The 23,335-nt window shown below is 43.3% G+C and overlaps 1 protein-coding gene and 1 pseudogene across 1 annotated transcript; both read left to right on the top strand.

Annotated features, from left to right (window-relative positions):
• Positions 1–4,297: 4,297 nt before the first annotated feature.
• Positions 4,298–20,531, top strand: LOC109940149 (uncharacterized; annotated as a pseudogene).
• A 425-nt stretch (positions 20,532–20,956) lies between these two features.
• Positions 20,957–22,964, top strand: LOC103631651 (adenylosuccinate lyase). Its single transcript, XM_008652513.1, has 5 exons — positions 20,957–20,977; positions 21,724–21,801; positions 22,228–22,344; positions 22,484–22,627; positions 22,803–22,964. Exons 1-5 carry the CDS (start codon positions 20,957–20,959, stop codon positions 22,962–22,964), a joined length of 522 nt encoding a protein of 173 aa, XP_008650735.1.
• Positions 22,965–23,335: the final 371 nt, after the last annotated feature.

Genomic DNA, 23,335 nt, shown 5'->3' with positions numbered 1-23,335 from the left:
GAACCCATTCACTTGCTATGGTAGGCTGAGCAACCAGCTAGCTGTCGATGTGTATTCTACGATCGAGGCATCTCGATTGCAATTCATAGCATACCACCAAAAAGAATTACGTTGTGAATCCGTACAGGGGATAACCGACGCCATTGGCAGGGGTCTCACCAGTGCAGATTCAGTTGGTGGAAGAGTGATTGTGCCTGCATCTTTTACAGGCGGCCGAAGGTACCATGTAATGAACTACCAAGACGCAATGGCCATATGCAGAGTGTACGGACCGCCAGATCTCTTCGTCACCTTCACGTGCAACCCTAAATGGAAGGAGATAGTCGATGCGCTTCGCTTCGAGCCTGGTCAGCAGGCATGCGATCGTTCCGATATCGTTGTAAGGGTCTTCCATATGAAGGTCGATGAATTCATAGCAGACATTAGAGAAAATAAAAATTTTGGTCCTATCCATGCTGGTGAGCTTCATCTTACCTTGACACATTGAGTGGTCCCTTAATATTGCTTTGCATGCTCTCATCTGTAGCCTTTCCTATGCAGTGATTTATACCGTAGAATTCCAAAAAAGGGGCCTACCGCACATACACTGTCTTCTATGGTTGCTTGGTGGTCGTCCAGAGACAGTGGCATGTGCCATTGACGCTTTCATATGTGCTGAGATACCTGATGTTGCCATAGACCCCTTGGGTTATGCTCTCGTTGATGAATTCATGATACATGGTCCATGCGGTGATTACAACAGGCGGTGTCCATGCATGAAAAATGGCAGGTGCTTTAAGAAATTCCCTAAGACGTACCAAGACGAGACTGTCATTGACGCTTTTGGCTATACCCTTTATAGAAGACGAAACAGCTGTCAGTTCGTATTAAAAGGTGGAGTAAAATTAGACAATAGGAGCGTAGTGCCATACAATATGCAACTGCTCAAAAAATACAATGCCCATATTAATGTCGAGTGGTGCAACAAAACACACATGATCAAGTACTTGTTTAAATATGTTACCAAGGGAAGTGATCGAGCCAAGATATATTTTGAGTTGACTGCGAACACAACTAATGCATCTCCAGGCCCTCAAATAGCCCCGCCAAATGAGATTCGCGAATACATAGATGCCAGATATCTATCAACATGTGAGGCTCTATGGCGAATCTTCGAATTTGACATTCACTTTAGAGTACCTTCTGTGGAACGTCTGGCGGTGCACTTACCTAAAAAAACGTCGTGTAGTACGAGCCTGGGACAGACCTACAAGCATTGCTTTTGAGCCGTGCAGCAAAGAAGACAATGTTAACTGAATGGTTTGAAACAAACATGAAACATAGTGATGCACGTCGCCTGACTTATTGTGATTTCCCCAAAGAGTGGTCGTGGGACGTTTCTATTAGGTGTTGGCGTAGAAGGAGGTTGTCGTCTGCCAAGATTGGTCGCATGTACTACATGCACCCAACAGCTGGGGAGCTATACTATCTACGCATGCTCTTGATGTTTGTTTCAGGTGCCATGAGCTTCGTTGATATAAGGACCTTCCAAAATACTGTGTACGAAACATTCAGAGAGGCGTGCGAAGCCCGTGGTTTGCTCGAAGGTGACAATGAGTGGAACCTACTATTTGATGAGGCAATAGTCTCTGCCTCGGCGTTTCAACTTCGACAAATGTTCGTTACCATTGTCGTTCATTGTCATGTTTGCAATGTTCGTGCTTTGTTTGACAAATATTGGATCTACTTTACCGATGACATACAACGTTGTCTTAGAGAAGCCCTTGGCAACCCGCACTACACAGCTCCACATGAACAACTTCTTACGTTGCTTTTGAGGAAGCTAGCAGACACGTTCGCTAACAGTGGTGCCAACATAGCTGATTATGACCTTCCAATCTTATCGTCCTGTTGTGACGTAGTGTTTGGCAACCGGCTCATAAACGACGAACTGAGTCCTGAACCATTGCTATTGCGTGACCATGCTGCCGCTGCTGTCTCGCAGCTGAATGCTGACCAACGGCTCATTTTCGAAAGGCTGACTAAATTTGCGCTCTCCTGCTTGCCGGGCGTATTTTTCGTATGTGGACATGGTGGGACAGGTAAAACTTTCCTGTGGAACGCTATACTCACGCATTTGAGGTCCCAACAAAAAATTGTGCTGGCTGTAGCGTCCTCCGGCGTGGCTTCACTACTATTACCAAAAGGTCGTACTGCTCATTCGCGTTTCAAAATACCCTTCGATCTAGATGAAGGTGGTGTTTGTGGTGTCAAGAGAGGTACCATGCTGTCTGAACTTATACAGCGAACTTCTCTTATCATATGGGACGAGGCGCCGATGACCCATAGACATTGCTTTGAGGCCCTAGACAGGACTATGCGTGATATTCTTTCCGAACATAGAGCGGAAAATGCGAACATCCCATTTGGTGGCAAACCTATTGTGCTTGGAGGAGACTTTCGCTAGATTTTACCTGTGGTGCGCAGAGGTTCACGATCTGCAATAGTGAACGCATCAATTACTAGCTCACCGTTGTGGCAGCACGCTACTGTTTTGAAACTGCGAACAAATATGAGGCTCTCCAACCCGTCTTTACATGGTAAGGAACGTGCGGACTTGGAACAGTTTAGCAAATGGGTCTTAGATATCGGCGATGGTGCTCTGCCAGCGATGACACGAGGAGACGAGTCCAAACCTACATGGATTATGATTCCTGAAGATTTGTTGATACATACGGATGGTGATGCTACTGCAGCACTCGTATTCGAGGTCTACCCAGAATTGTTAGAGAAATATATGGACCCTACATACTTAGCTACACGCGCCATTGTATGTCCTAATAACCTTACAACCGATAAAATAAACGACTACATTGTCTCAATGCTCCCTGGACATGGTGTCCAATGCCTTAGCTGCGACACGATCTCAAAGGCGTCTGAACGCATACCTGATTTTGACATGCTATATCCTACTAAATTCCTAAACTCTATTAATGCAGCAAATTTCCCTTGCCACAAACTCGTGCTAAAAAGAGGCGTCATAGTCATGCTGTTACGTAACTTGAACCAGACCGCGGGGCTTTGTAATGGAACAAGGATGCTTGTAACTGAGGTCGGACAGCGTGTTCTTAAATGCGTAGTACTAACGCCCTCCGGAGTCGACGAAGAGGTTTTCATACCGAGGATTGCGCTTAACACTACCGATGTCAAATGGCCCTTCACATTGCAAAGAAGACAATTTCCGATACGAATATGCTATGCCATGACGATTAATAAGAGCCAGGGTCAGACCCTCTCAACGGTTGGACTCTACCTTGACAGGCCTGTGTTTACGCATGGTCAGCTTTACGTCGCTGTTTCAAGGGTTACATCTAGAAGTGGTCTTAGAATTTTGATTGAAAATCCTGATGGTTCCTGCGGATCACAGACTCGAAACGTTGTTTACCGAGAAGTATTGCGAGCCGTAGATGCGGACCCCCTACAGACTTCTTAGTGCATAATCGACTCAGACCTGTACATAACCAATGTGTAAAATAAAAATGTGTATATCGGCAACGCGTTTAGTTATCGTACCTATTCTGTTCTATGACTGCTTCCCACCAAAAGATTTTTTGGTATCCTATATCGTTCGTCTAGCGGCCTACCGGCAAGCGAGCACTATATGTCGCAAGTTTACAAAGGCAAACCGCTATGTCTGCATGCTCCAATGGATCTTGTCATACAACATCTGTGGTAGATGCCTAATCAATGATGTTGACCTAACTTTACCTGGCATGTTTCTCCTATCCTAAATATTTTTTTGTAAGCGTACTGCCTTTGTCAGCATCGGGTGTAGTGTTTATTGGTTGCTTATTTTGCTGGAAATGACTGACCTCTATTTCATTACTGCAGATGGGGGACATACTCATTCCTAGCCTTATGGTTGGAGACTGCTCTCGCACCTTGTGTTTGCGTGTCTCTAGGCTTTGGGAATTCCTTGATCCTCAGGATGACAGTAGGCTCTTGCATACTGATCTTGTTTTGCTTGATGAAGAGGTAGATCCATCTTTATACTGGTCTAATACTTGTGCATGCATAGTAACCACCAGCTTAGCCAACATGCTATACAATGTTCTATGCAGTCCTTCTGTACAGTGTTCTATGCAATTCGTGCGTGTTGCTTAAAATGTTACCTCCTTTTGTTAGGGAAACAGCATACATGCCCAGATCTATCCTCCTTTGTGCCAACAGTTCAGTGCGCTGCTCGATGAGGGAGGGATATACAACTTGAAGTATTTCTTAGTCAGGAAAGCTAACAGATTCTACAAACCGGTAGAAAACTGCAACATGATCAGCTTTACAAAGTGGACTACGGTTGAGGTTGTCCTCCAGATCCCCCCTGCTTTTCCGGTTTGCACATATAACCTCACTCCCATAGACCAGCTCCAACCGCGCGTGGACTACAAAGAATATTTCACTAGTAACCTTCTGCGCATAGTAGTTTACATGTTATAGGTGACATGAATACAGTGTTAATGCCCTCGCCATCTCTATGGTAGATGTGCTCGGTGTTGTCAGCGTGATCTCCCGTGTTTCATCACTACACACAAGGGGACGACAGGCTGAGGTTATGAAGAGAACAGTCACTATAAGCAATGCAAGGTACCCTGTGCATTCCTATCCTACTACACATTCCTTTTGGGTGCCACATACATATATGTAGTCTGATTTTGTTTGCAACAACATAGCAATGAACCTGTGAACAACCTCAACCTAGACCACAGATTAACACTTCTCGTTCTCCACACTAGCAAAGTTGTCCATACGCTCAAGTGAATAGATGAAAGGTAAATGCACCGAGACAGTAAGAACGCCATTACATCATGTGGGAGGTCAATTTGCGTCCAAAAACTCAGCAGACACTATGTCCACAGATCATGCAGGGGATATGCTACAGACAAGTTGCCCATAGCGGGAAATAAAAATGCCATCTTCCTTGCAGAGGAAAACTGGTTCTAAACTACCTATGTCTTCACTTGACCATACTTCATTGCAATGTACCTTAGAAGAGATCATTTATCCTACTCAGCCAAAGTTTCCTTTACTACATGGGCATACCATACACGTTGTGTGCTCATATAAAAGATTACTAAACAGCTTCAGCTACCATTGACCATTTAAACAAGCAACTATTTTGAAGCTCTAGACGCACAGTTCATGACTTTTGTTACTTTGTGATGTCCACACCTAACACGATACAATGATCAATTTATTTGTAAACTCGTTGTTCTTCACTCCAACAGGGATACCGGGCCAACCGTTGATGTTGTGCTTTGGGGCGAGCGGGCCACGACTTTCCCAGCTGAACAGGTCCACAGGGACAGTGAATCCTCACCACAGATCATAATATTTGTTGGCACTCTCGTGAGGAGCTACGCTGGTAAGTCTACTACATCCCTTTGGTTGCGCTGCTAATATGCATGAGCATCTGAAAGGTTCCATTGTATTTTAGATAACGTGTCTTTATCGGGAGGATCATCATGCAAGTAGTACATAAATGCACCGGTCCCGGAAGTAAACGCTCTCAGAGCTAGGTAACTTACTCATTCTGGGTTTTCAGACATACAATTTTCAGTTGTCTTCCTCACCAAATCTGATTACTGTCATTCCTAAACTGGCGTGCCTAAACAGTGCTGAAACCAACCACCTCCCTGTCATTTGGGATCAGGGCAAAGCAGCTGCTGAGAGTACAGTAATTGCAGTTCCTGAACATAAGAAGCTCAAGGATATTAAGTACCTCCATCATTTTGAAAATAAGGTGAGGTCCCTCTGCTCGGCTAAATCTTGCAGTCCTAAGGTTTATCACAGGTTGACACTGTTTACTTCGATTACATTGTTTACAGAAGAAGGAATGGCTTGTCATCGTAAAGGTGCTCAAGATTGATAGCTCATGGTGGTACAACGCATGCAAAAAATGCCTTAGGACAACCAAACCGCATGGTGACACATACAAGTGCACCAATAATTCCTGTGACAACATAGGATCGCCTACCCCAAGGTCAGCTCTTATACGTTTCTCCCGTTTTTGTTAGGGTCCTGCTAGATCACCTGGACGCCTAGGCGTCACCTAGGCGAGGCCTTAAAACACTGTTACCTATATCTCTGCTTTTTTTTCCTGCGCACCAAACCTTTTTCGCTCCTTAAAAATTCCCATGCCAAGACCTATAAGGTCACTGTTTTGCGCCGGAGGGAGCAACAAGCATTAGATAAAGAAATGCAAAACACACATAAATGAGACACTAACTTACCTCAAAATGGTTCCAAAAATATAAAATCAGGTGCTGCATGAATGCTGCCGTAGCAGAGAAAGCCAAATATGAGAAGCCTGGTAAAGCATAAGTCATAAAGCGCCACAAATGTGTCGTTAGTTAATCAATAGTTCAGTCAGAAAAAAGAAGTTTGATACACGGATGATATAAGTATTGATAGTGTTGATTTTCTCAGCTAACCACATATTAAAATTGCAATGTTGTAATACAATAAAGGATCGTTGTTTAGTTTTTGTCCATGGTATATTATTACTAACAGCCTCTCTATGATACAAGATACTGAAAGAAATATTAGGTTCTTACAGGATTTGGCAGGTAGGTTCATGTGCCTCACAGTTTTTAGGTTCTTACAGGATACTGAAAGAAACAGTTTTTGCCTCACAGAAGTAGATCTGGAAAACCAAAAAAACAGCAACAAGAAGCGTGGAAAGAACTGCATCGATATGGATGTCCGCACACTGAAAAGCAAAGATATAAGGATAAGTACTTAAGAATGATTAGCTTGAAAATTTTGTCCTGCACAAGATCGTTTCTGCTAAATGCATTCATGCTACCCGACTTATACTATTTCCATGAGACTAGGTGGTTTAATTTTAGCTTTCTCTACCCACATATCTTTTATTTTAGTTGCTCTCTCAGCAGTTTGCTTGAGCAAAAGGCCTAGATATTCCCTTAGGGGAAATTTGCTGTGGGACATCACAACTTTGTATTATTAGCTCTAGCCTATAGAACACAACAAAAGTCACTTTTGGGGGGGAGGCGCTGTCAAATTGTACCTGTTAGCTGGGTGTCAGGGGCCTCGTTAAAATACTCTTTACGCCTGAAAGAGAAGAATTTTTTTCGTTTTGGTCTCCCTGCATCACAGATGAACCCGAGCCGACCCAAACCATACCCAACAGGAATTTGTTTGAAACAGTGAAATCTCTAAAGGGGCGTTCCAAACTAAACACACTGAACATGATAGACGCAGACCAACTTTACCTCTTTCAGTTGCATATTGCAGTTTGCAAGTAAATAATAAAAAAGATGTAAAAATCACCACAAGAGTTGCTATGATGGAGATTGTCCAGTATGTGGCTTGTGCAGTTAGAGTATCTTACCTTTAGTGAAGTTTAGTGCTGGGAACAAGTCTTTTCTGCTGCCGCTGGCCCGAGAGTGGCCGCTGCTCTTGCTCAAACTGCTCTGTTTGCTGTGACTTGACTTTGTGTCAAACTCTTGGCTTTTGCTTATTCCTGGAACAAATTTCCTGTACTTAACACCCCTTAGCATATCCTGGTCCTCTTGGGTGAGAATCAGTGGCAAATTGTTTGTTTTGCACAACAACGGTGTGATTGCAGCACCCTTTTGTGTTGGTGAGCTGACTGGAGATTTGATGGGAGACCTTACACCTCCACTGGAGTTTCCTGATTTGCTGATTACATGATGAAGCCACACGACCAGCTAGCTCCAGGATAAGTGCTTCGGTCTTCTCCTTGTCAGCATGATACAACGTCTCCATTCGAGACATGTCCATCTGCCCTGATATCTTGCAGTTTAATTCAGATCTGCATTAGAAAAGAGATTGTTAGCGACACATCATAGTTTCATCAATGTCCATTTACATCACTGAGAAACTTCGGTTTCATCAATTTCTGTGTAGAATAGCCTATGCCAGTTTTTGCAAGCGTGCTTGTTCTGGTGATATAGCTGAAAGAAAAGCCGTGAAAGCAAACTATGGCTACTAAAGGAGACCTTTAGTGTCTACTGCAGTATTTAGAAGTAAATTGAACTAAGGGTTTCACCGTCTACAAATTTCATGATTTGTGATGTCCAACAATCAAACCACTCTGTGCAGGTACAAAATATCCCTCACTGCTGAAGACGATACTGACACCGCCGAGTTTATCTTCTTTGGACGAATGGCGCAGCGCCTCATTAAAAAAAATGTGGACGCCCTCATCTCGACTAATCCACCCGGTTTCATTCCAAGAGAAATTACAAATCTACTGGAAAAGTCTTTCGAGTGGAATGTTAGCTTCACCGAAAGCACAATTATTTATAGCACTGTTTCCTTCCAAGTGAATGCTATAAACGCGGAAATTGATGGTGGCAACATACTTCCAGCTACATCGTCCTCACAGCCATCGTCGACCATACTTTCGCAAGGTAAAGCTTATCGTACATGTTTAGTCGAGCTATGTACGTTAGTTTGTGCTAAATTAGGAATGAAACTAATGCTTTGTTTTCTCTGCTTGTTTATTTCCATTCTGTTCTACCTGTATATGACGAGTCACCTAAGGCAGAAACGACACAGACTGCAGAGTCTGCCAGATATACACAAACTGGCACTGTGCTCAACTGAAAATAGGCAGCTTTATAAAAAAATACAAAAAAATTCATGAAACTACGCTGATTGAAACTAACCTGGTCAAACTGAGTAATGATTTATGCATATGGAAAAAGGACTAAACTTATACACTGCTCAGATGCTGCACAAACTACACCGCGAACTCAGCAGAACATATGCTAAAAAGAGGTTACTATGCATCATTTGTCAAGAACACCACATGCTGCGCACATACTGCGCACAGAACTGGTGTCTATCTCGGAAAATTACTTGAAGCAACCACTGCATTATAGCTCGGGTAGATTTTCAGAATATGTTCCACCCATATTAAAGACTCGACAGTATTACACTGGGACAAGCCATGCTAGCGTTTAGGCCATAGTATTACAGTTTAGAGTCATTTTTTCCATCTACAGAACAAGCATTCCCCCCTTCTGACTGAGTATGTTTCTTTTTGAGTGTAGGTCTTTTCACTGCGCCCTCTCCCCATCAACTGCAACTCTTCTGGCTCTAACCTATTTTTTTGTCTGTCTGCTAACTCCGCAGCAGGACAAGGATCAGGTGTCGCACAAAACAAGGGGGCTGCCTTCATCCGCGAGCCGTCGCTGACACCAGAGAGTCACAAAGTTTCGTCTAGCGCCAAGGTTCGCTATTGTACTAATTGGGAAAAAAATAGCTACTTACAGTATAGAGCAATGTTCTCCTTCCGTATACAGTAAGAAACAAGCCTTAGACATGTCTTTTCGTTGCAGTGTGATTTACAGACAGCCCCACATCAAGGAGCCAATCTACTGCTAGGAACAGAGATTATCACTACTCCGCCTAACATGCAGACACCATCAGGAGCTGCTTACAGTGTGCTAGATGGGTCTACAAATAAGACTCATAAAAGTGTTACTGGAAAAAGGTTAGCTTCATGCCAAACAATCTACCTACCCTGTTATTCCCATATCATGTCATCACTTTTGCATGCATGCCATGGGACCAAACTTTACATAGGTCTCGCACATCGCCTTCCAAGAAGGTTGCCAAGAAACTTTTTAGAGATGATGGCACAGGAGATGACGATGCTGCTGGTTCCGCAGACGTTGATGCTGAGTAATGGTATGTCCAATTCTCCCCTACAACTTTATGAGATATATGCTTCCAAGTGTTCCAATTGCATGTAGTATAGGACAGTTGGTGCTAGGCAACCTGATAGTCGCCTAGAGGGGGGGTGAATAGGGCGAAACTGAAATTTACAAATATAAACACAACTACAAGCCGGGTTAGCGTTAGTAATAAAGAAACGAGTCTGCGAGAGAGGGCGCAAAACAAATCCCAAGCGAATAAGCAAGTGAGACACGGAGATTTGTTTTACCGAGGTTCGGTTCTTGCAAACCTACTCCCCGTTGAGGAGGCCACAAAGGCCGGGTCTCTTTCAACCCTTCCCTCTCTCAAACGATCCCTTGGACCGAGTGAGCTTTTCTTCTCAAATCAAAGCCGGGAACAAAACTTCCCCGCAAGGGCCACCACACAATTGGTGCCTCTTGCCTTGATTACAATGGAGTTGTGATCTCAAGAACAAGTGAGAAAGAAAAGAAGCAATCCAAGCGCAAGAGCTCAAATGAACACGGCAAATCACTCTCACTAGTCACTAGGGCTTTGTGTGGAATTGGAGAGGATTTGATCTCTTTAGTGTGTCTAGAATTGAATGCTAGAGCTCTTGTAGTAGTTGAGAAGTGGAAAACTTGGATGCAATGAATGGTGGGGTGGTTGGGGTATTTATAGCCCCAACCACCAAATGTGGCCGTTGGGAGTTCTGTCTGTTCGATGGCGCACCGGACAGTCCGGTGCACACCGGACAGTCCGGTGCCCCCAGCCACGTCATCACTGCCGTTGGATTCGACCGTTGAAGCTTCTGACTTGTGGGTCCGCCTGGGTGTCCGGTGCACACCGGACAGGTACTGTTTGATGTCCGGTGTGCCAGCATGGGCGATTCTGACTTCTGCGCGCGCAGAGCGCGCATTAATTGCGCGGTAGAGAGCCGTTGGCGCGGAGATGACCGTTGCTTCGGAGTCGCACCGGACAGTCCGGTGCACACCGGACAGTCCGGTGAATTATAGCGGACTAGCCGTTGGAGTTTCCCGAAGCTGGCGAGTTCCTGAGGTCGATCTCCCTTGGCGCACCGGACACTGTCCGGTGTACACCGGACAGTCCGGTGAATTATAGCCGAGTCGCCCTGGAAATTCCCGAAGGTGGCGAGTTTGAGTCTGAGTCCCCTGGTGCACCGGACAGGTACTGTTCACTGTCCGGTGGCACACCGGACAGTCCGGTGCGCCAGACCAGGGGTGCCTTCGGTTGCCCCTTTGCTCCTTTATTGAATCCAAAACTTGGTCTTTTTATTGGCTGAGGGTGAACCTTTTACACCTATATAATCTATAAACTTGGGCAAACTAGTTAGTCCAATAATTTGTGTTGGGCATTTCAACCACCAAAATTATTTAGGAACTAGGTGTAAGCCTAATTCCCTTTCAATCTCCCCCTTTTTGGTGATTGATGCCAACACAAACCAAAGCAAATATAGAAGTGCATAATTGAACTAGTTTACATAACGTAAGTGTAAAGGTTGCTTGGAATTGAGCCAATATAAATACTTACAAGATATGCATGGAATGTTTCTTTCTTTATTTAGCATTTTGGACCACGTTTGCACCACATGTTTTGTTTTTGCAAATTCTTTTTGTAAATCCATTTCGAAGATCTTTTGCAAATAGTCAAAGGTAAATGAATAAGATTTTTGTAAAGCATTTTCAAGATTTGAAATTTTCTCCCCCTGTTTCAAATGCTTTTCTTTTGACTAAACAAAACTCCCCCTAAAGGAGATCCACCTCTTAGTGTTCAAGAGGGTTTTGATATATATTTTTGAAAAACTAATTTTCTTTTCCTTTTGAACACAATAGGATACCAATTGAAAAATACTTTTGGAAAGCACTAAGTTTTTGAAATTGGTGGTGGTGCGGTCCTTTTGCTTTGGGCTCCTTTCTCCCCCTTTTTGGCATGAATCGCCAAAAACGGAATCATTAGAGCCCTCGAAGTGCTATCTTCCCCTTTGGTCATAAGTAAATGAGTTAAGATTATACCAAAGACGAAGTCCTTTTGCTTTGAATTCTCATTTCTCCCCAAAGAATAGAGAGATGCTTGGAGTGATGGCGAAGTATGAGTTACGGAGTGGAAGCCTTTGACTTTGCCGAAGACTCCAATTCCCTTTCAATATACCTATGACTTGGTTTGAAATAGACTTGAAGACACATTAGTCATAGCATATAAAAGAGATATAATCAAAGGTATTCAAATGAGCTATGTGTGCAAGCTAGCAAAAGAAATTTCTAGAATCAAGAATATTGAGCTCATGCCTAAGTCTGGTAAAAGATTGCTCATCAAGAGGCTTGGTAAAGATATCGGCTAATTGATCTTTAGTGTTAATGTAAGAAATCTCGATATCTCCCTTTTGTTGGTGATCCCTAAGAAAATGATACCGAATGGCTATGTGCTTAGTGCGGCTATGCTCGACGGGGTTGTCGGCCATTTTGATTGCACTCTCATTATCACATAGTAAAGGAACTTTGGTTAATTTGTAACCGTAGTCCCGCAGGGTTTGCCTCATCCAAAGCAATTGCGCGCAACAATGGCCTGCGGCAATGTACTCGGCTTCGGCGGTGGAAAGAGCGACCGAATTTTGCTTCTTTGAAGCCCAAGACACCAAGGATCTTCCCAAGAACTGGCAAGTCCCCGATGTGCTCTTCCTATTGATTTTGCACCCCGCCCAATCGGCATCCGAATAACCAATCAAATCAAATGTGGATCCCCTAGGATACCAAAGCCCAAACTTAGGAGTATAAGCCAAATATCTCAAGATTCGTTTCACGGCCGTAAGGTGAGCTTCCTTAGGGTCGGCTTGGAATCTTGCACACATGCATACGGAAAGCATAATATCCGGTCGAGATGCACATAAATAGAGTAAAGAACCTATCATCGACCGGTATACCTTTTGATCCACGGACTTACCTCCCGTGTCGAGGTCGAGATGCCCATTTGTTCCCATGGGTGTCTTGATGGGTTTGGCATCCTTCATCCCAAACTTGGTTAGAATGTCTTGAGTGTACTTTGTTTGGCTGATGAAGGTGCCTTCTTGGAGTTGCCTCACTTGGAATCCTAGAAAATACTTCAACTCCCCCATCATAGACATCTCGAACTTCTGTGTCATGATCCTACTAAACTCTTCACATGTAGACTCGTTAGTAGACCCAAATATAATATCATCAACATAAATTTGGCATACAAACAATTCATTTTCAAGAGTTTTAGTAAAGAGTGTAGGATCGGCTTTTCCGACTTTGAATCCATTGGCAATAAGAAAATCTCTAAGGCATTCATACCATGCTCTTGGGGCTTGTTTGAGCCCATAAAGCGCCTTAGAGAGCTTATAGACATGGTTAGGATACTTACTGTCTTCAAAGCCGGGAGGTTGCTCAACATAGACCTCTTCCTTGATTGGTCCGTTGAGGAAGGCACTTTTCACGTCCATTTGATAGAGCTTAAAGCCATGGTAAGTAGCATAGGCCAATAATATGCGAATTGACTCAAGCCTAGCTACGGGTGCATAGGTTTCACCGAAATCCAAACCTTCGACTTGTGAATACCCTTTGGCCACGAGTCGAGCTTTGTTCCTTGTCACCACACCATGCTCATCTTGCTTGTTGCGGAAGACCCATTTGGTTCCTACAACATTTTGGTTAGGACGTGGAACTAAATGCCATACCTCATTTCTAGTGAAGTTGTTGAGTTCCTCTTGCATTGCCACCACCCAATCCGAATCTTGGAGAGCTTCCTCTACCCTGTGTGGCTCAATAGAGGAAACAAAAGAGTAATGTTCACAAAAATGAGCAACCCGAGATCTAGTAGTTACCCCCTTATGAATGTCGCCGAGGATGGTGTCGACGGGGTGATCTCTTTGGATTGCTTGGTGGACTCTTGGGTGTGGCGGCCTTGGTTCTTGCTCATCCTCCTTTTCTTGATTATTTGCATCTCCCCCTTGATCATTGCCATCATCTTGAGGTGGCTCATTTGATTGATCTTCTTCTTCATCGACTTGAGCCTCTTCCTCATTTTGAGTTGGTGGAGATGCTTGCATGGAGGAGGATGGTTGATCTTGTGCATTTGGAGGCTCTTCGGATTCCTTAGGACACACATCCCCAATGGACATGTTCCTTAATGCGATGCATGGAGCCTCTTCATCACCTATCTCATCAAGATCAACTTGCTCTACTTGAGAGCCGTTAGTTTCATCAAACACAACGTCACATGAGACTTCAACTAGTCCAGTGGACTTGTTAAAGACCCTATATGCCCTTGTGTTTGAGTCATAACCAAGTAAAAAGCCTTCTACAGTCTTAGGAGCAAATTTAGATTTTCGACCTCTTTTAACAAGAATAAAGCATTTGCTACCAAAGACTCTAAAATATGAAATGTTGGGCTTTTTACCGGTTAGGAGTTCATACGATGTCTTCTTGAGGATTCGGTGAAGATATAACTGGTTGATGGCGTAGCAAGCGGTGTTGACCGCCTCGGCCCAAAACCGATCCGAAGTCTTGTACTCATCAAGCATGGTCCTTGCCATGTCCAATAGAGTTCTATTCTTCCTCTCCACTACACCATTTTGTTGTGGCGTGTAGGGAGAAGAGAACTCATGCTTGATGCCCTCCTCCTCAAGGAAGCCTTCAATTTGAGAATTCTTGAACTCCGTCCCGTTATCGCTTCTAATTTTCTTGATCCTTAAGCCGAACTCATTTTGAGCCCGTCTCAAGAATCCCTTTAAGGTCTCTTGGGTTTGAGATTTTTCCTGCAAAAAGAATACCCAAGTGAAGCGAGAATAATCATCCACAATAACTAGACAGTACTTACTCCCGCCGATGCTTATGTAAGCGATCGGGCCGAATAGATCCATGTGTAGGAGCTCCAGTGGCCTGTCGGTCGTCATTATGTTCTTATGCGGATGATGAGAGCCAACTTGCTTTCCTGCTTGGCATGCGCTACAAATCCTGTCTTTCTCAAAATGAACATTGGTTAGTCCTAAAATGTGCTCTCCCTTTAGAAGCTTATGAAGATTCTTCATTCCAACATGGGCTAGTCGGCGGTGCCAGAGCCAACCCATGTTAGTCTTAGCAATTAAGCATGTGTCGAGCTCAGCTCTATCAAAATCTACTAAGTATAGCTGACCCTCTAACACACCCTTAAATGCTATTGAGTCATCACTTCTTCTAAAGACAGTGACACCTACATCAGTAAAAAGACAGTTGTAGCCCATTTGACATAATTGGGAAACAGAAAGCAAGTTGTAATCTAAAGAATCTACAAGAAAAACATTGGAAATAGAATGGTCAGGAGATATAGCAATTTTACCCAATCCTTTGACCAAACCTTGATTTCCATCCCCGAATGTGATAGCTCGTTGGGGATCTTGGTTTTTCTCATATGAGGAGAACATCCTTTTCTCCCCGGTCATGTGGTTTGTGCACCCGCTGTCGAGTATCCAACTTGAGCCCCCGGATGCATAAACCTACAAAACAAATTTAGTTCTTGACTTTAGGTACCCAAACTGTTTTGGGTCCTTTGGCATTAGAAACAAGAACTTTGGGTACCCAAACACAAGTCTTGGAGCCCTTGTGTTTGCCCCCAACAAATTTGGCAACTACCTTGCCGGATTTGCTTGTAAGCACATAAGAAGCATCAAAAGTTTTAAATGAAATATCATGATCATTTGATGCAATAGGAGTTTTCTTTCTAGGCAACTTGGCATGGGTTGGTTGCCTAGAGCTAGATGTCTCACCCTTATACATAAAAGCATGATTAGGGCCAGAGTGAGACTTCCTAGAATGAATTTTCCTAATTTTGCTCTCGGGATAACCGACAGGGTACAAAATGTAGCCCTCGTTATCCTGAGGCATGGGAGCCTTGCCCTTAACAAAGTTAGACAAGTTCTTAAGAGGGGCATTAAGTTTGACATTGTCTCCCCTTTGGAAGCCAATGCCATCCTTGATGCCAGGGCGTCTCCCATTATAGAGCATGCTACGAGCAAATTTAAATTTCTCATTTTCTAAGTTGTGCTCGACAATTTTAGCATCTAGTTTTGCTATATGATCATTTTGTTGTTTAATTAAAGCCATATGATCATTAATAGCATCAATATCAATATTTCTACATCTAGTACAAATAGTGACATGCTCAATGGTAGATGTAGATGGTTTGCAAGAATTGAGTTCAACAATCTTAGCACGAAGTATATCATTCTTATCTCTAAGATCGGTAATTGTAACTTTGCAAACATCAAAATCTTTAGCCTTAGCAATCAAATTTTCATTCTCTAATCTAAGGCTAGTAAGAGAAGCATTCAACTCATCAATCCTAGCAAGTAAATCAACATTATCATCTCTAGGATTGGGAATTGAAACATTACAAACATGAGAATCAACCTTAGCATTTAAACTAGCATTTTCATTCCTAAGGTTGTCAATAATCTCACGGCATGTGCTTAGCTCACTAGACAATTTTTCACATTTTTCTACTTCTAGAGCATAAGCCTTTTTAACCTTAACATGTTTCTTGTTTTCTTTAATTAGACAATCCTCTTGGGAGTCCAAAAGGTCATCCTTTTCATGAATAGCACTAATCAATTCATTTAGTTTTTCTTTTTGCTCCATGTTAAGATTGGCAAAGAGAATACGCAAATTATCCTCCTCATCACTAGCATTATCATCACTAGACGATTCATATTTAGTGGAGGAGTTGGATTTAACCTTCTTCTTTTTGCCGTCCTTTGCCATGAGGCACTTGTGGCCGACGTTGGGGAAGAGAAGTCCCTTGGTGACGGCGATGTTGGCGGCGTCCTCGTCGTCGGAGGAGTCGCTTGAGCTCTCGTCGGAATCCCATTCCCGACAAACATGGGCATCGCCGCCCTTCTTCTTGTAGTACCTTTTCTTCTCCTTTCTTCTCCCCTTCTTGTCGTCGCCTCGATCACTGTCACTAGATATAGGACATTTAGCAATAAAATGACCGGGCTTACCACATTTGTAGCAAACCTTCTTGGAGTGGGACTTGTAGTCTTTCCCCCTCCTTTGTTTGAGGATTTGGCGGAAGCTCTTGATGACGAGCGCCATCTCCTCATTGTCAAGCTTGGAGGCGTCTATTGGTTGTCGACTTGGTGTAGACTCCTCCTTCTTCTCCTCCGTTGCCTTGAATGCAACGGGTTGGGCTTCGGATGAGTCGCCAAGCTCGTTGATTTTCCTCGAGCCTTCTATCATGCACTCAAAACTTACAAAATGCCCGATAACTTCCTCGGGGGTCATTTTAGTATATCTAGGATTACCACGAATCAATTGAACTTGAGTGGGATTAAGAAAAATGAGAGATCTTAAAATAACATTTACCACTTCGTGATCGTCCCACTTCTTGCTCCCGAGGTTGCGCACTTGGTTCACCAAAGTCTTGAGCCGGTTGTACATGTGTTGTGGCTCCTCTCCTTTGTGAAGCCGGAACCGACCGAGCTCCCCCTCGATCGTTTCCCGCTTGGTGATCTTGGTGAGCTCGTCTCCCTCGTGCGCGGTTTTGAGTACATCCCAAACCTCCTTGGCGTTCTTCAACCCTTGTACTTTGTTATATTCCTCTCTACTTAGTGAGGCGAGGAGAATTGTTGTGGCTTGTGAGTTGAAGTGCTCGATTTGGGCCACCTCATCCTCATCATAGTCTTGATCCCCTACTGACGGTACCTGCGCACCAAACTCAACAACATCCCATATACCTTTGTGGAGCGAGGTTAGATGAAATCGCATTAAATCGCTCCACCTAGCATAATCTTCACCATCAAAAGTTGGTGGTTTGCCTAATGGGACGGAAAGTAAAGGTGTATGCTTTGAAATGCGAGGGTAGCGTAGGGGAATCTTACTATACTTCTTGCGCTCTTGGCGCTTAGAAGTGACGGATGCCGCGTCGGAGCCGGAGGTGGAAGGTGATGAAGTGTCGGTCTCGTAGTAGACCACCTTCCTCATCCTCTTGTGCTTGTCACCGCTCCGATGCGGCTTGTGGGAAGAAGATTTTTCCTTCTTCTCTTTGTGATGAGAAGAAGATTTCTTCTCCTTCCCTTTGTTGGAGGAGATCTTCTTCTTCTCCTTCCTCTTGGTGCGGGACTCTTCCGATGAAGTGCTCCCTTGGCTTGTAGTGGGCTTTTCGCCGGTCTCCATCTCCTTCTTGGCGTGATCTCCCGACATCACTTCGAGCGGTTAGGCTCTAATGAAGCACCGGGCTCTGATACCAATTGATAGTCGCCTAGAGGGGGGGTGAATAGGGCGAAACTGAAATTTACAAATATAAACACAACTACAAGCCGGGTTAGCGTTAGTAATAAAGAAACAAGTCTGCGAGAGAGGGCGCAAAACAAATCCCAAGCGAATAAGCAAGTGAGACACGGAGATTTGTTTTACCGAGGTTCGGTTCTTGCAAACCTACTCCCCGTTGAGGAGGCCACAAAGGCCGGGTCTCTTTCAACCCTTCCCTCTCTCAAACGATCCCTTGGACCGAGTGAGCTTTTCTTCTCAAATCAAAGCCGGGAACAAAACTTCCCCGCAAGGGCCACCACACAATTGGTGCCTCTTGCCTTGATTACAATGGAGTTGTGATCTCAAGAACAAGTGAGAAAGAAAAGAAGCAATCCAAGCGCAAGAGCTCAAATGAACACGGCAAATCACTCTCACTAGTCACTAGGGCTTTGTGTGGAATTGGAGAGGATTTGATCTCTTTAGTGTGTCTAGAATTGAATGCTAGAGCTCTTGTAGTAGTTGAGAAGTGGAAAACTTGGATGCAATGAATGGTGGGGTGGTTGGGGTATTTATAGCCCCAACCACCAAATGTGGCCGTTGGGAGTTCTGTCTGTTCGATGGCGCACCGGACAGTCCGGTGCACACCGGACAGTCCGGTGCCCCCAGCCACGTCATCACTGCCGTTGGATTCGACCGTTGAAGCTTCTGACTTGTGGGCCCGCCTGGGTGTCCGGTGCACACCGGACAGGTACTGTTTGATGTCCGGTGTGCCAGCATGGGCGATTCTGACTTCTGCGCGCGCAGAGCGCGCATTAATTGCGCGGCAGAGAGCCATTGGCGCGGAGATGACCGTTGCTTCGGAGTCGCACCGGACAGTCCGGTGCACACCGGACAGTCCGGTGAATTATAGCGGACTAGCCGTTGGAGTTTCCCGAAGCTGGCGAGTTCCTGAGGTCGATCTCCCTTGGCGCACCGGACACTGTCCGGTGTACACCGGACAGTCCGGTGAATTATAGCCGAGTCGCCCTGGAAATTCCCGAAGGTGGCGAGTTTGAGTCTGAGTCCCCTGGTGCACCGGACAGGTACTGTTCACTGTCCGGTGGCACACCGGACAGTCCGGTGCGCCAGACCAGGGGTGCCTTCGGTTGCCCCTTTGCTCCTTTATTGAATCCAAAACTTGGTCTTTTTATTGGCTGAGGGTGAACCTTTTACACCTGTATAATCTATAAACTTGGGCAAACTAGTTAGTCCAATAATTTGTGTTGGGCATTTCAACCACCAAAATTATTTAGGAACTAGGTGTAATCCTAATTCCCTTTCACAACCCTAAACCCCAATTTGCTTAATGATATGGCTCCAATCTCCAGGGGTTCCTGCACTTTATTAAGGAGACTGAGTACCATCGTGCTATAACCCAAAATCCAAAATGAAAGACCAAAGAAAGGAACAATACGTTGAGACTCGATAATCATAATTTCTTTTCTGGTGCAAAAAGAATGTGACATTACAGCCTTTCAGTTCAGATAAACAACAGAAACATTCCAAGTACAGATTAATAGTGCTCCCCCAAAGAAGTCACACAGATTGATAACTATTTTAAGGTCAGATGCAATTTCTTGATAAATCAACTGAGAAGGTAAAAAGAGAGTTCTCTTATTTTCTACAATAGTTGCTCATAACCCAAGACTCCAAGAGATCTTGGATGCAGCAGTAGCTACATAGCTTGCTTTAAGCAGCTACATTATTCCAGGACAAAAGAAAAACATTTGCACCAAGAGTTGCAATACAAGACCATGAAAGAAATGGTAATGGACAAAGGCTTAAGTTACTTTGCAAACAGCATTTAATCATATTTTGTAGAAAAACATCGGTTGACAGAAACAAGTACCTCTGGATTTCAACGCGTCAAATAGTTGTTGCCTCATGTTAATGATCCTATCAGCCATGGCTTTCAGTTCCAGAGTCCATTCATTGAACATCTCACTGCAAGTTAATAAATAGAATCAAACAACAGGAAGTAACCACTTTGTATAGCTCTTCGACCCACGTCTAAATATGGCACTGCAATAACTACTTTTTGCTGGCTAGGACACTGTGATGTACAGGAACAACATTCAAAGCAATCTCACAGGTCATCAGATATCTCAAATAAGCATTCTAAAACTAACAATAGGTCCATATGCGGTTCATTGAACTAATATATAAACAAAAGAGAAAATGGTGTAACCTTCTACCAATACGGGTCAAATTAGAAATTAGCAAGTTTTCAGAAAAGAGGTCAATAGGCTAAAACATCAACAAGTCAAAAAATCGATAGTCAAATGATTTCGAATGGTTTGCCTTCATAGCATCTTCCGTCGAGATGTGCGGGAAAAAACATAGACATTATATTTGAGATTGCAATGCTTGCCAAAACTTGTTAATTGATTGCTACCATTTTTTGGTTGCAGTGCTTTTGGACACGAGCAGCACCGGCTATGGAGGCCCACTTTTGGGAACTGAGGATCACTTTTGGGAACTGAGGATCGCTTTTGGGAACTATCCCAGTTCATCTAGGTTGCTGTTAGAACTTCCCCCTGCTGTGTAGAGCGTATGGTTTTATGCTTGTAAGATATGGGCAGCGCTATGCTGTGTGCTTGACTGCAAGAGATGTCTTTTCTTGCTTGGTCATAGCTATGCTATGTGTGTAATGTTGCGAGGACCATACTCGCGATGTGTAAAGCATGCCTATATAGTCTAGGCCTGAACAAACCAGAAACATTGCTTCCCTTGGTACTTCTACTATTTCTCTTTGTCGTTCTGTGCTACTACCAGCCATCTATTTGTCGTTCCTATGTAAAGTATGCCTATATAGTCTATTGGTTGTTCTGTGCTACTACCATCCATCTATTATGTGCTACTACCAGCCATCTCTTTGTCTTATAGTACAGGAAATAGGTGTCGGAGCAGCTCCTATGTTCCATTGAAGAACGAAGACAGTCCAGTTCTGGATGATGAGTGAGAAAGATACTAAGGTATATCATGTAGCCTATCCTTGAATTTCATATTACCTTTATTCATGTGTTGTAGGTTGGCTATATTGTCATGGTGGATAAATTTACCAATAGAGTTGCGCGGTTGTCCAGCTGAGCTAGCCTCTAATTGTACTATTGCATCATGATAGTCACACTTACCTTGGTACGTAATGAACTCATCCTGGATTACCTTTATTCATTTGTTGTAGGTTGGCTATATTGTCATGGTGGATAAATTTACCAATAGAGTTGCGCGGTTGTCCAGCTGAGCTAGCCTCTAATTGTACTATTGCATCATGATAGTCACACTTGCCATGGTACGTAACGAACTCATCCTGAGTAATGCTCCAAATATTTATTTTACATTTATTATACAAAATGTAGATCATTCCATGAAGAGGGTCGCTTTCAATGCATTTTAGGTTTCGACCGTAAACAATGTATTTTTAGTATTAAACTTTAATTTCCAGTTTTTCTAAATTACTAATGTCATTTTCGTTTTTAGAGTTATCATTTTCAATTTCGTTTCCAGTAAAAAACAAAAATAGTCTTAGTGTTTATCGGTTTCGGACCGTTTTCACGCCTGGCGTAGCTCCAATCTCTCTGCTGCCAGACCTAAAAGATTGGAGCGGGATTGCTCTGATTTTGGCATTGTTTAAGGGGGTTGCTTTCAGCGATGACTGTGTCTAGGAATAATTATTCCTGGTTAGACTTTAAGCTCAGTGGTATCTTGAACTTGTTTCCAGGTGTCGGAATTCTTCCATTCTGGTTGTACCTCTGAAGATATTAACAATCTATCGCATGCATTGGCTTTGAAAGAGGCGGTAAACAAAGTTATGTTCCCTGCCATGATCGATCTATGCAAAGCAATGTGTTCCTTGGCAACACAAAATTCAGGCTACCCTATGTTGGCTCGAACTCATGGGCAGGTATGACTTATGAAACCACCTTTTCCATAATGTTTTATTGCTGTTATACAACAAGAAAAATAAGGTATGCATAGCTTCTCCATAGACAGCTCTCAAAGGGCTTCTATATGAGACAATTACTTATTGGGGCTTAATGTTTTGTAAGTTTTTCTGTTTGATGCATCAAGGTGATTTAGAGTGATAGTAGTTTGCTAAGTTTTCATAATGAACAGAATAGAATTGAATGATTGATCAACTCATTCAGCTATTTCCAAGGAAACATGGATGAAGAAAATAACCATCAATGTTGTTGGTTCTGATGTGGTTCTATCCCTTCTACAGATCGAGCCTCATGACTACATATCAAAGCTCTTCAACCTATTCACCCAGTTTAACAATGTGTTGACTGGTTTTGATAGAGACATGTGGTCCTATATATCATTAGGCTACTTCAAGCAGGTAAAGTAAAAGCGGTTGCCACCACAGTTTGGGAGGATTAAACTTGTTCTGCAAGGAAACAGATTGATGGTTTTGGACTTTTGGTTTTTATCTTCCCTATTAAATTTCAGCACCTTCCAAAATTCTTTTCTTTTTTCAGATACCAAAGGCTGGTGAAGTTGGTTCTTCCACTATGCCTCATAAAATCAACCCCATTGATTTTGAAAATAGTGATGGCAACTTAGGTCAGGTGAATTCTATATTATCTGGTATAAGCATGAAACTACCAATATCCCGGTTACAGGTATTGTGGCTAATCCAATTTTATGCCTCAATTTTATTTTTCTAGCGTGAGGTCTCAGGATGAAAACCTGGTGCCTGTATTCATGATACCTATACGACATTGGATCTTCAACTATAGTTATCATCTCATTAGTATGTACTTATACTGATGAACCACCGTGTTGTATCATTGACAGCTTGACCTAACAGACTTGACTGTTTTGAGAAACCTGGGTATGGGATTAGGTCATTCTCTATTGGCTTACAAAGGTACCATGCGTGGAATCAGCAAGGTTCAGGTAGGTGACCCAGAGCTTGTCCTTTGTCTCGTTACAGATGATATAGTTGGTTACAGATAATATATTTGTATTTTCAATATAGTTGATGCATACTTAATTTTTATCTTATGACTAAAAGATCACGCCACTCAAACCAGATGAGGATAACTGACTTGGTAGGAGAGACAGTATTGTCCTATTTTATACTTGCGTTCATGGTAATGTAATCTTTCGCATTGATTTTCCAGTGTTATAATTTGTTGCTTTGTCTAATTATTACCGTAAATTATATGTCTCATAATAACCATGATTACTGCAAGGCGCACGAAGATATATTTATTGTGATAAAAATTGCTAGAGTTGAGGTGAGGTCCGACTGTGCACCATTTCCTTTCAACTGTAGACAGGCCATCACCACCAGTACCGACGTGCGAGCAGCGTTGCTGACGTCG

This window comes from Zea mays, chromosome 6, assembly GCF_902167145.1.
Source record: "Zea mays cultivar B73 chromosome 6, Zm-B73-REFERENCE-NAM-5.0, whole genome shotgun sequence".
Taxonomy (NCBI): Eukaryota; Viridiplantae; Streptophyta; class Magnoliopsida; order Poales; family Poaceae; genus Zea; species Zea mays.
Note: the sequence above shows the minus strand (reverse complement) of the source record. Positions and strands in the feature narration are given on the sequence as shown.

Coding starts and splice junctions, on each gene's coding strand:
- LOC103631651 (XM_008652513.1), top strand. CDS start 20,957: ATGAGTGAGAAAGATACTAAG. Junction 20,978..21,723: donor TGAGTGAGAAAGATACTAAG/GTATATCATGTA, acceptor ACTTGTTTCCAG/GTGTCGGAATTCTTCCATTC. Junction 22,628..22,802: donor TACCAATATCCCGGTTACAG/GTATTGTGGCTA, acceptor TATCATTGACAG/CTTGACCTAACAGACTTGAC.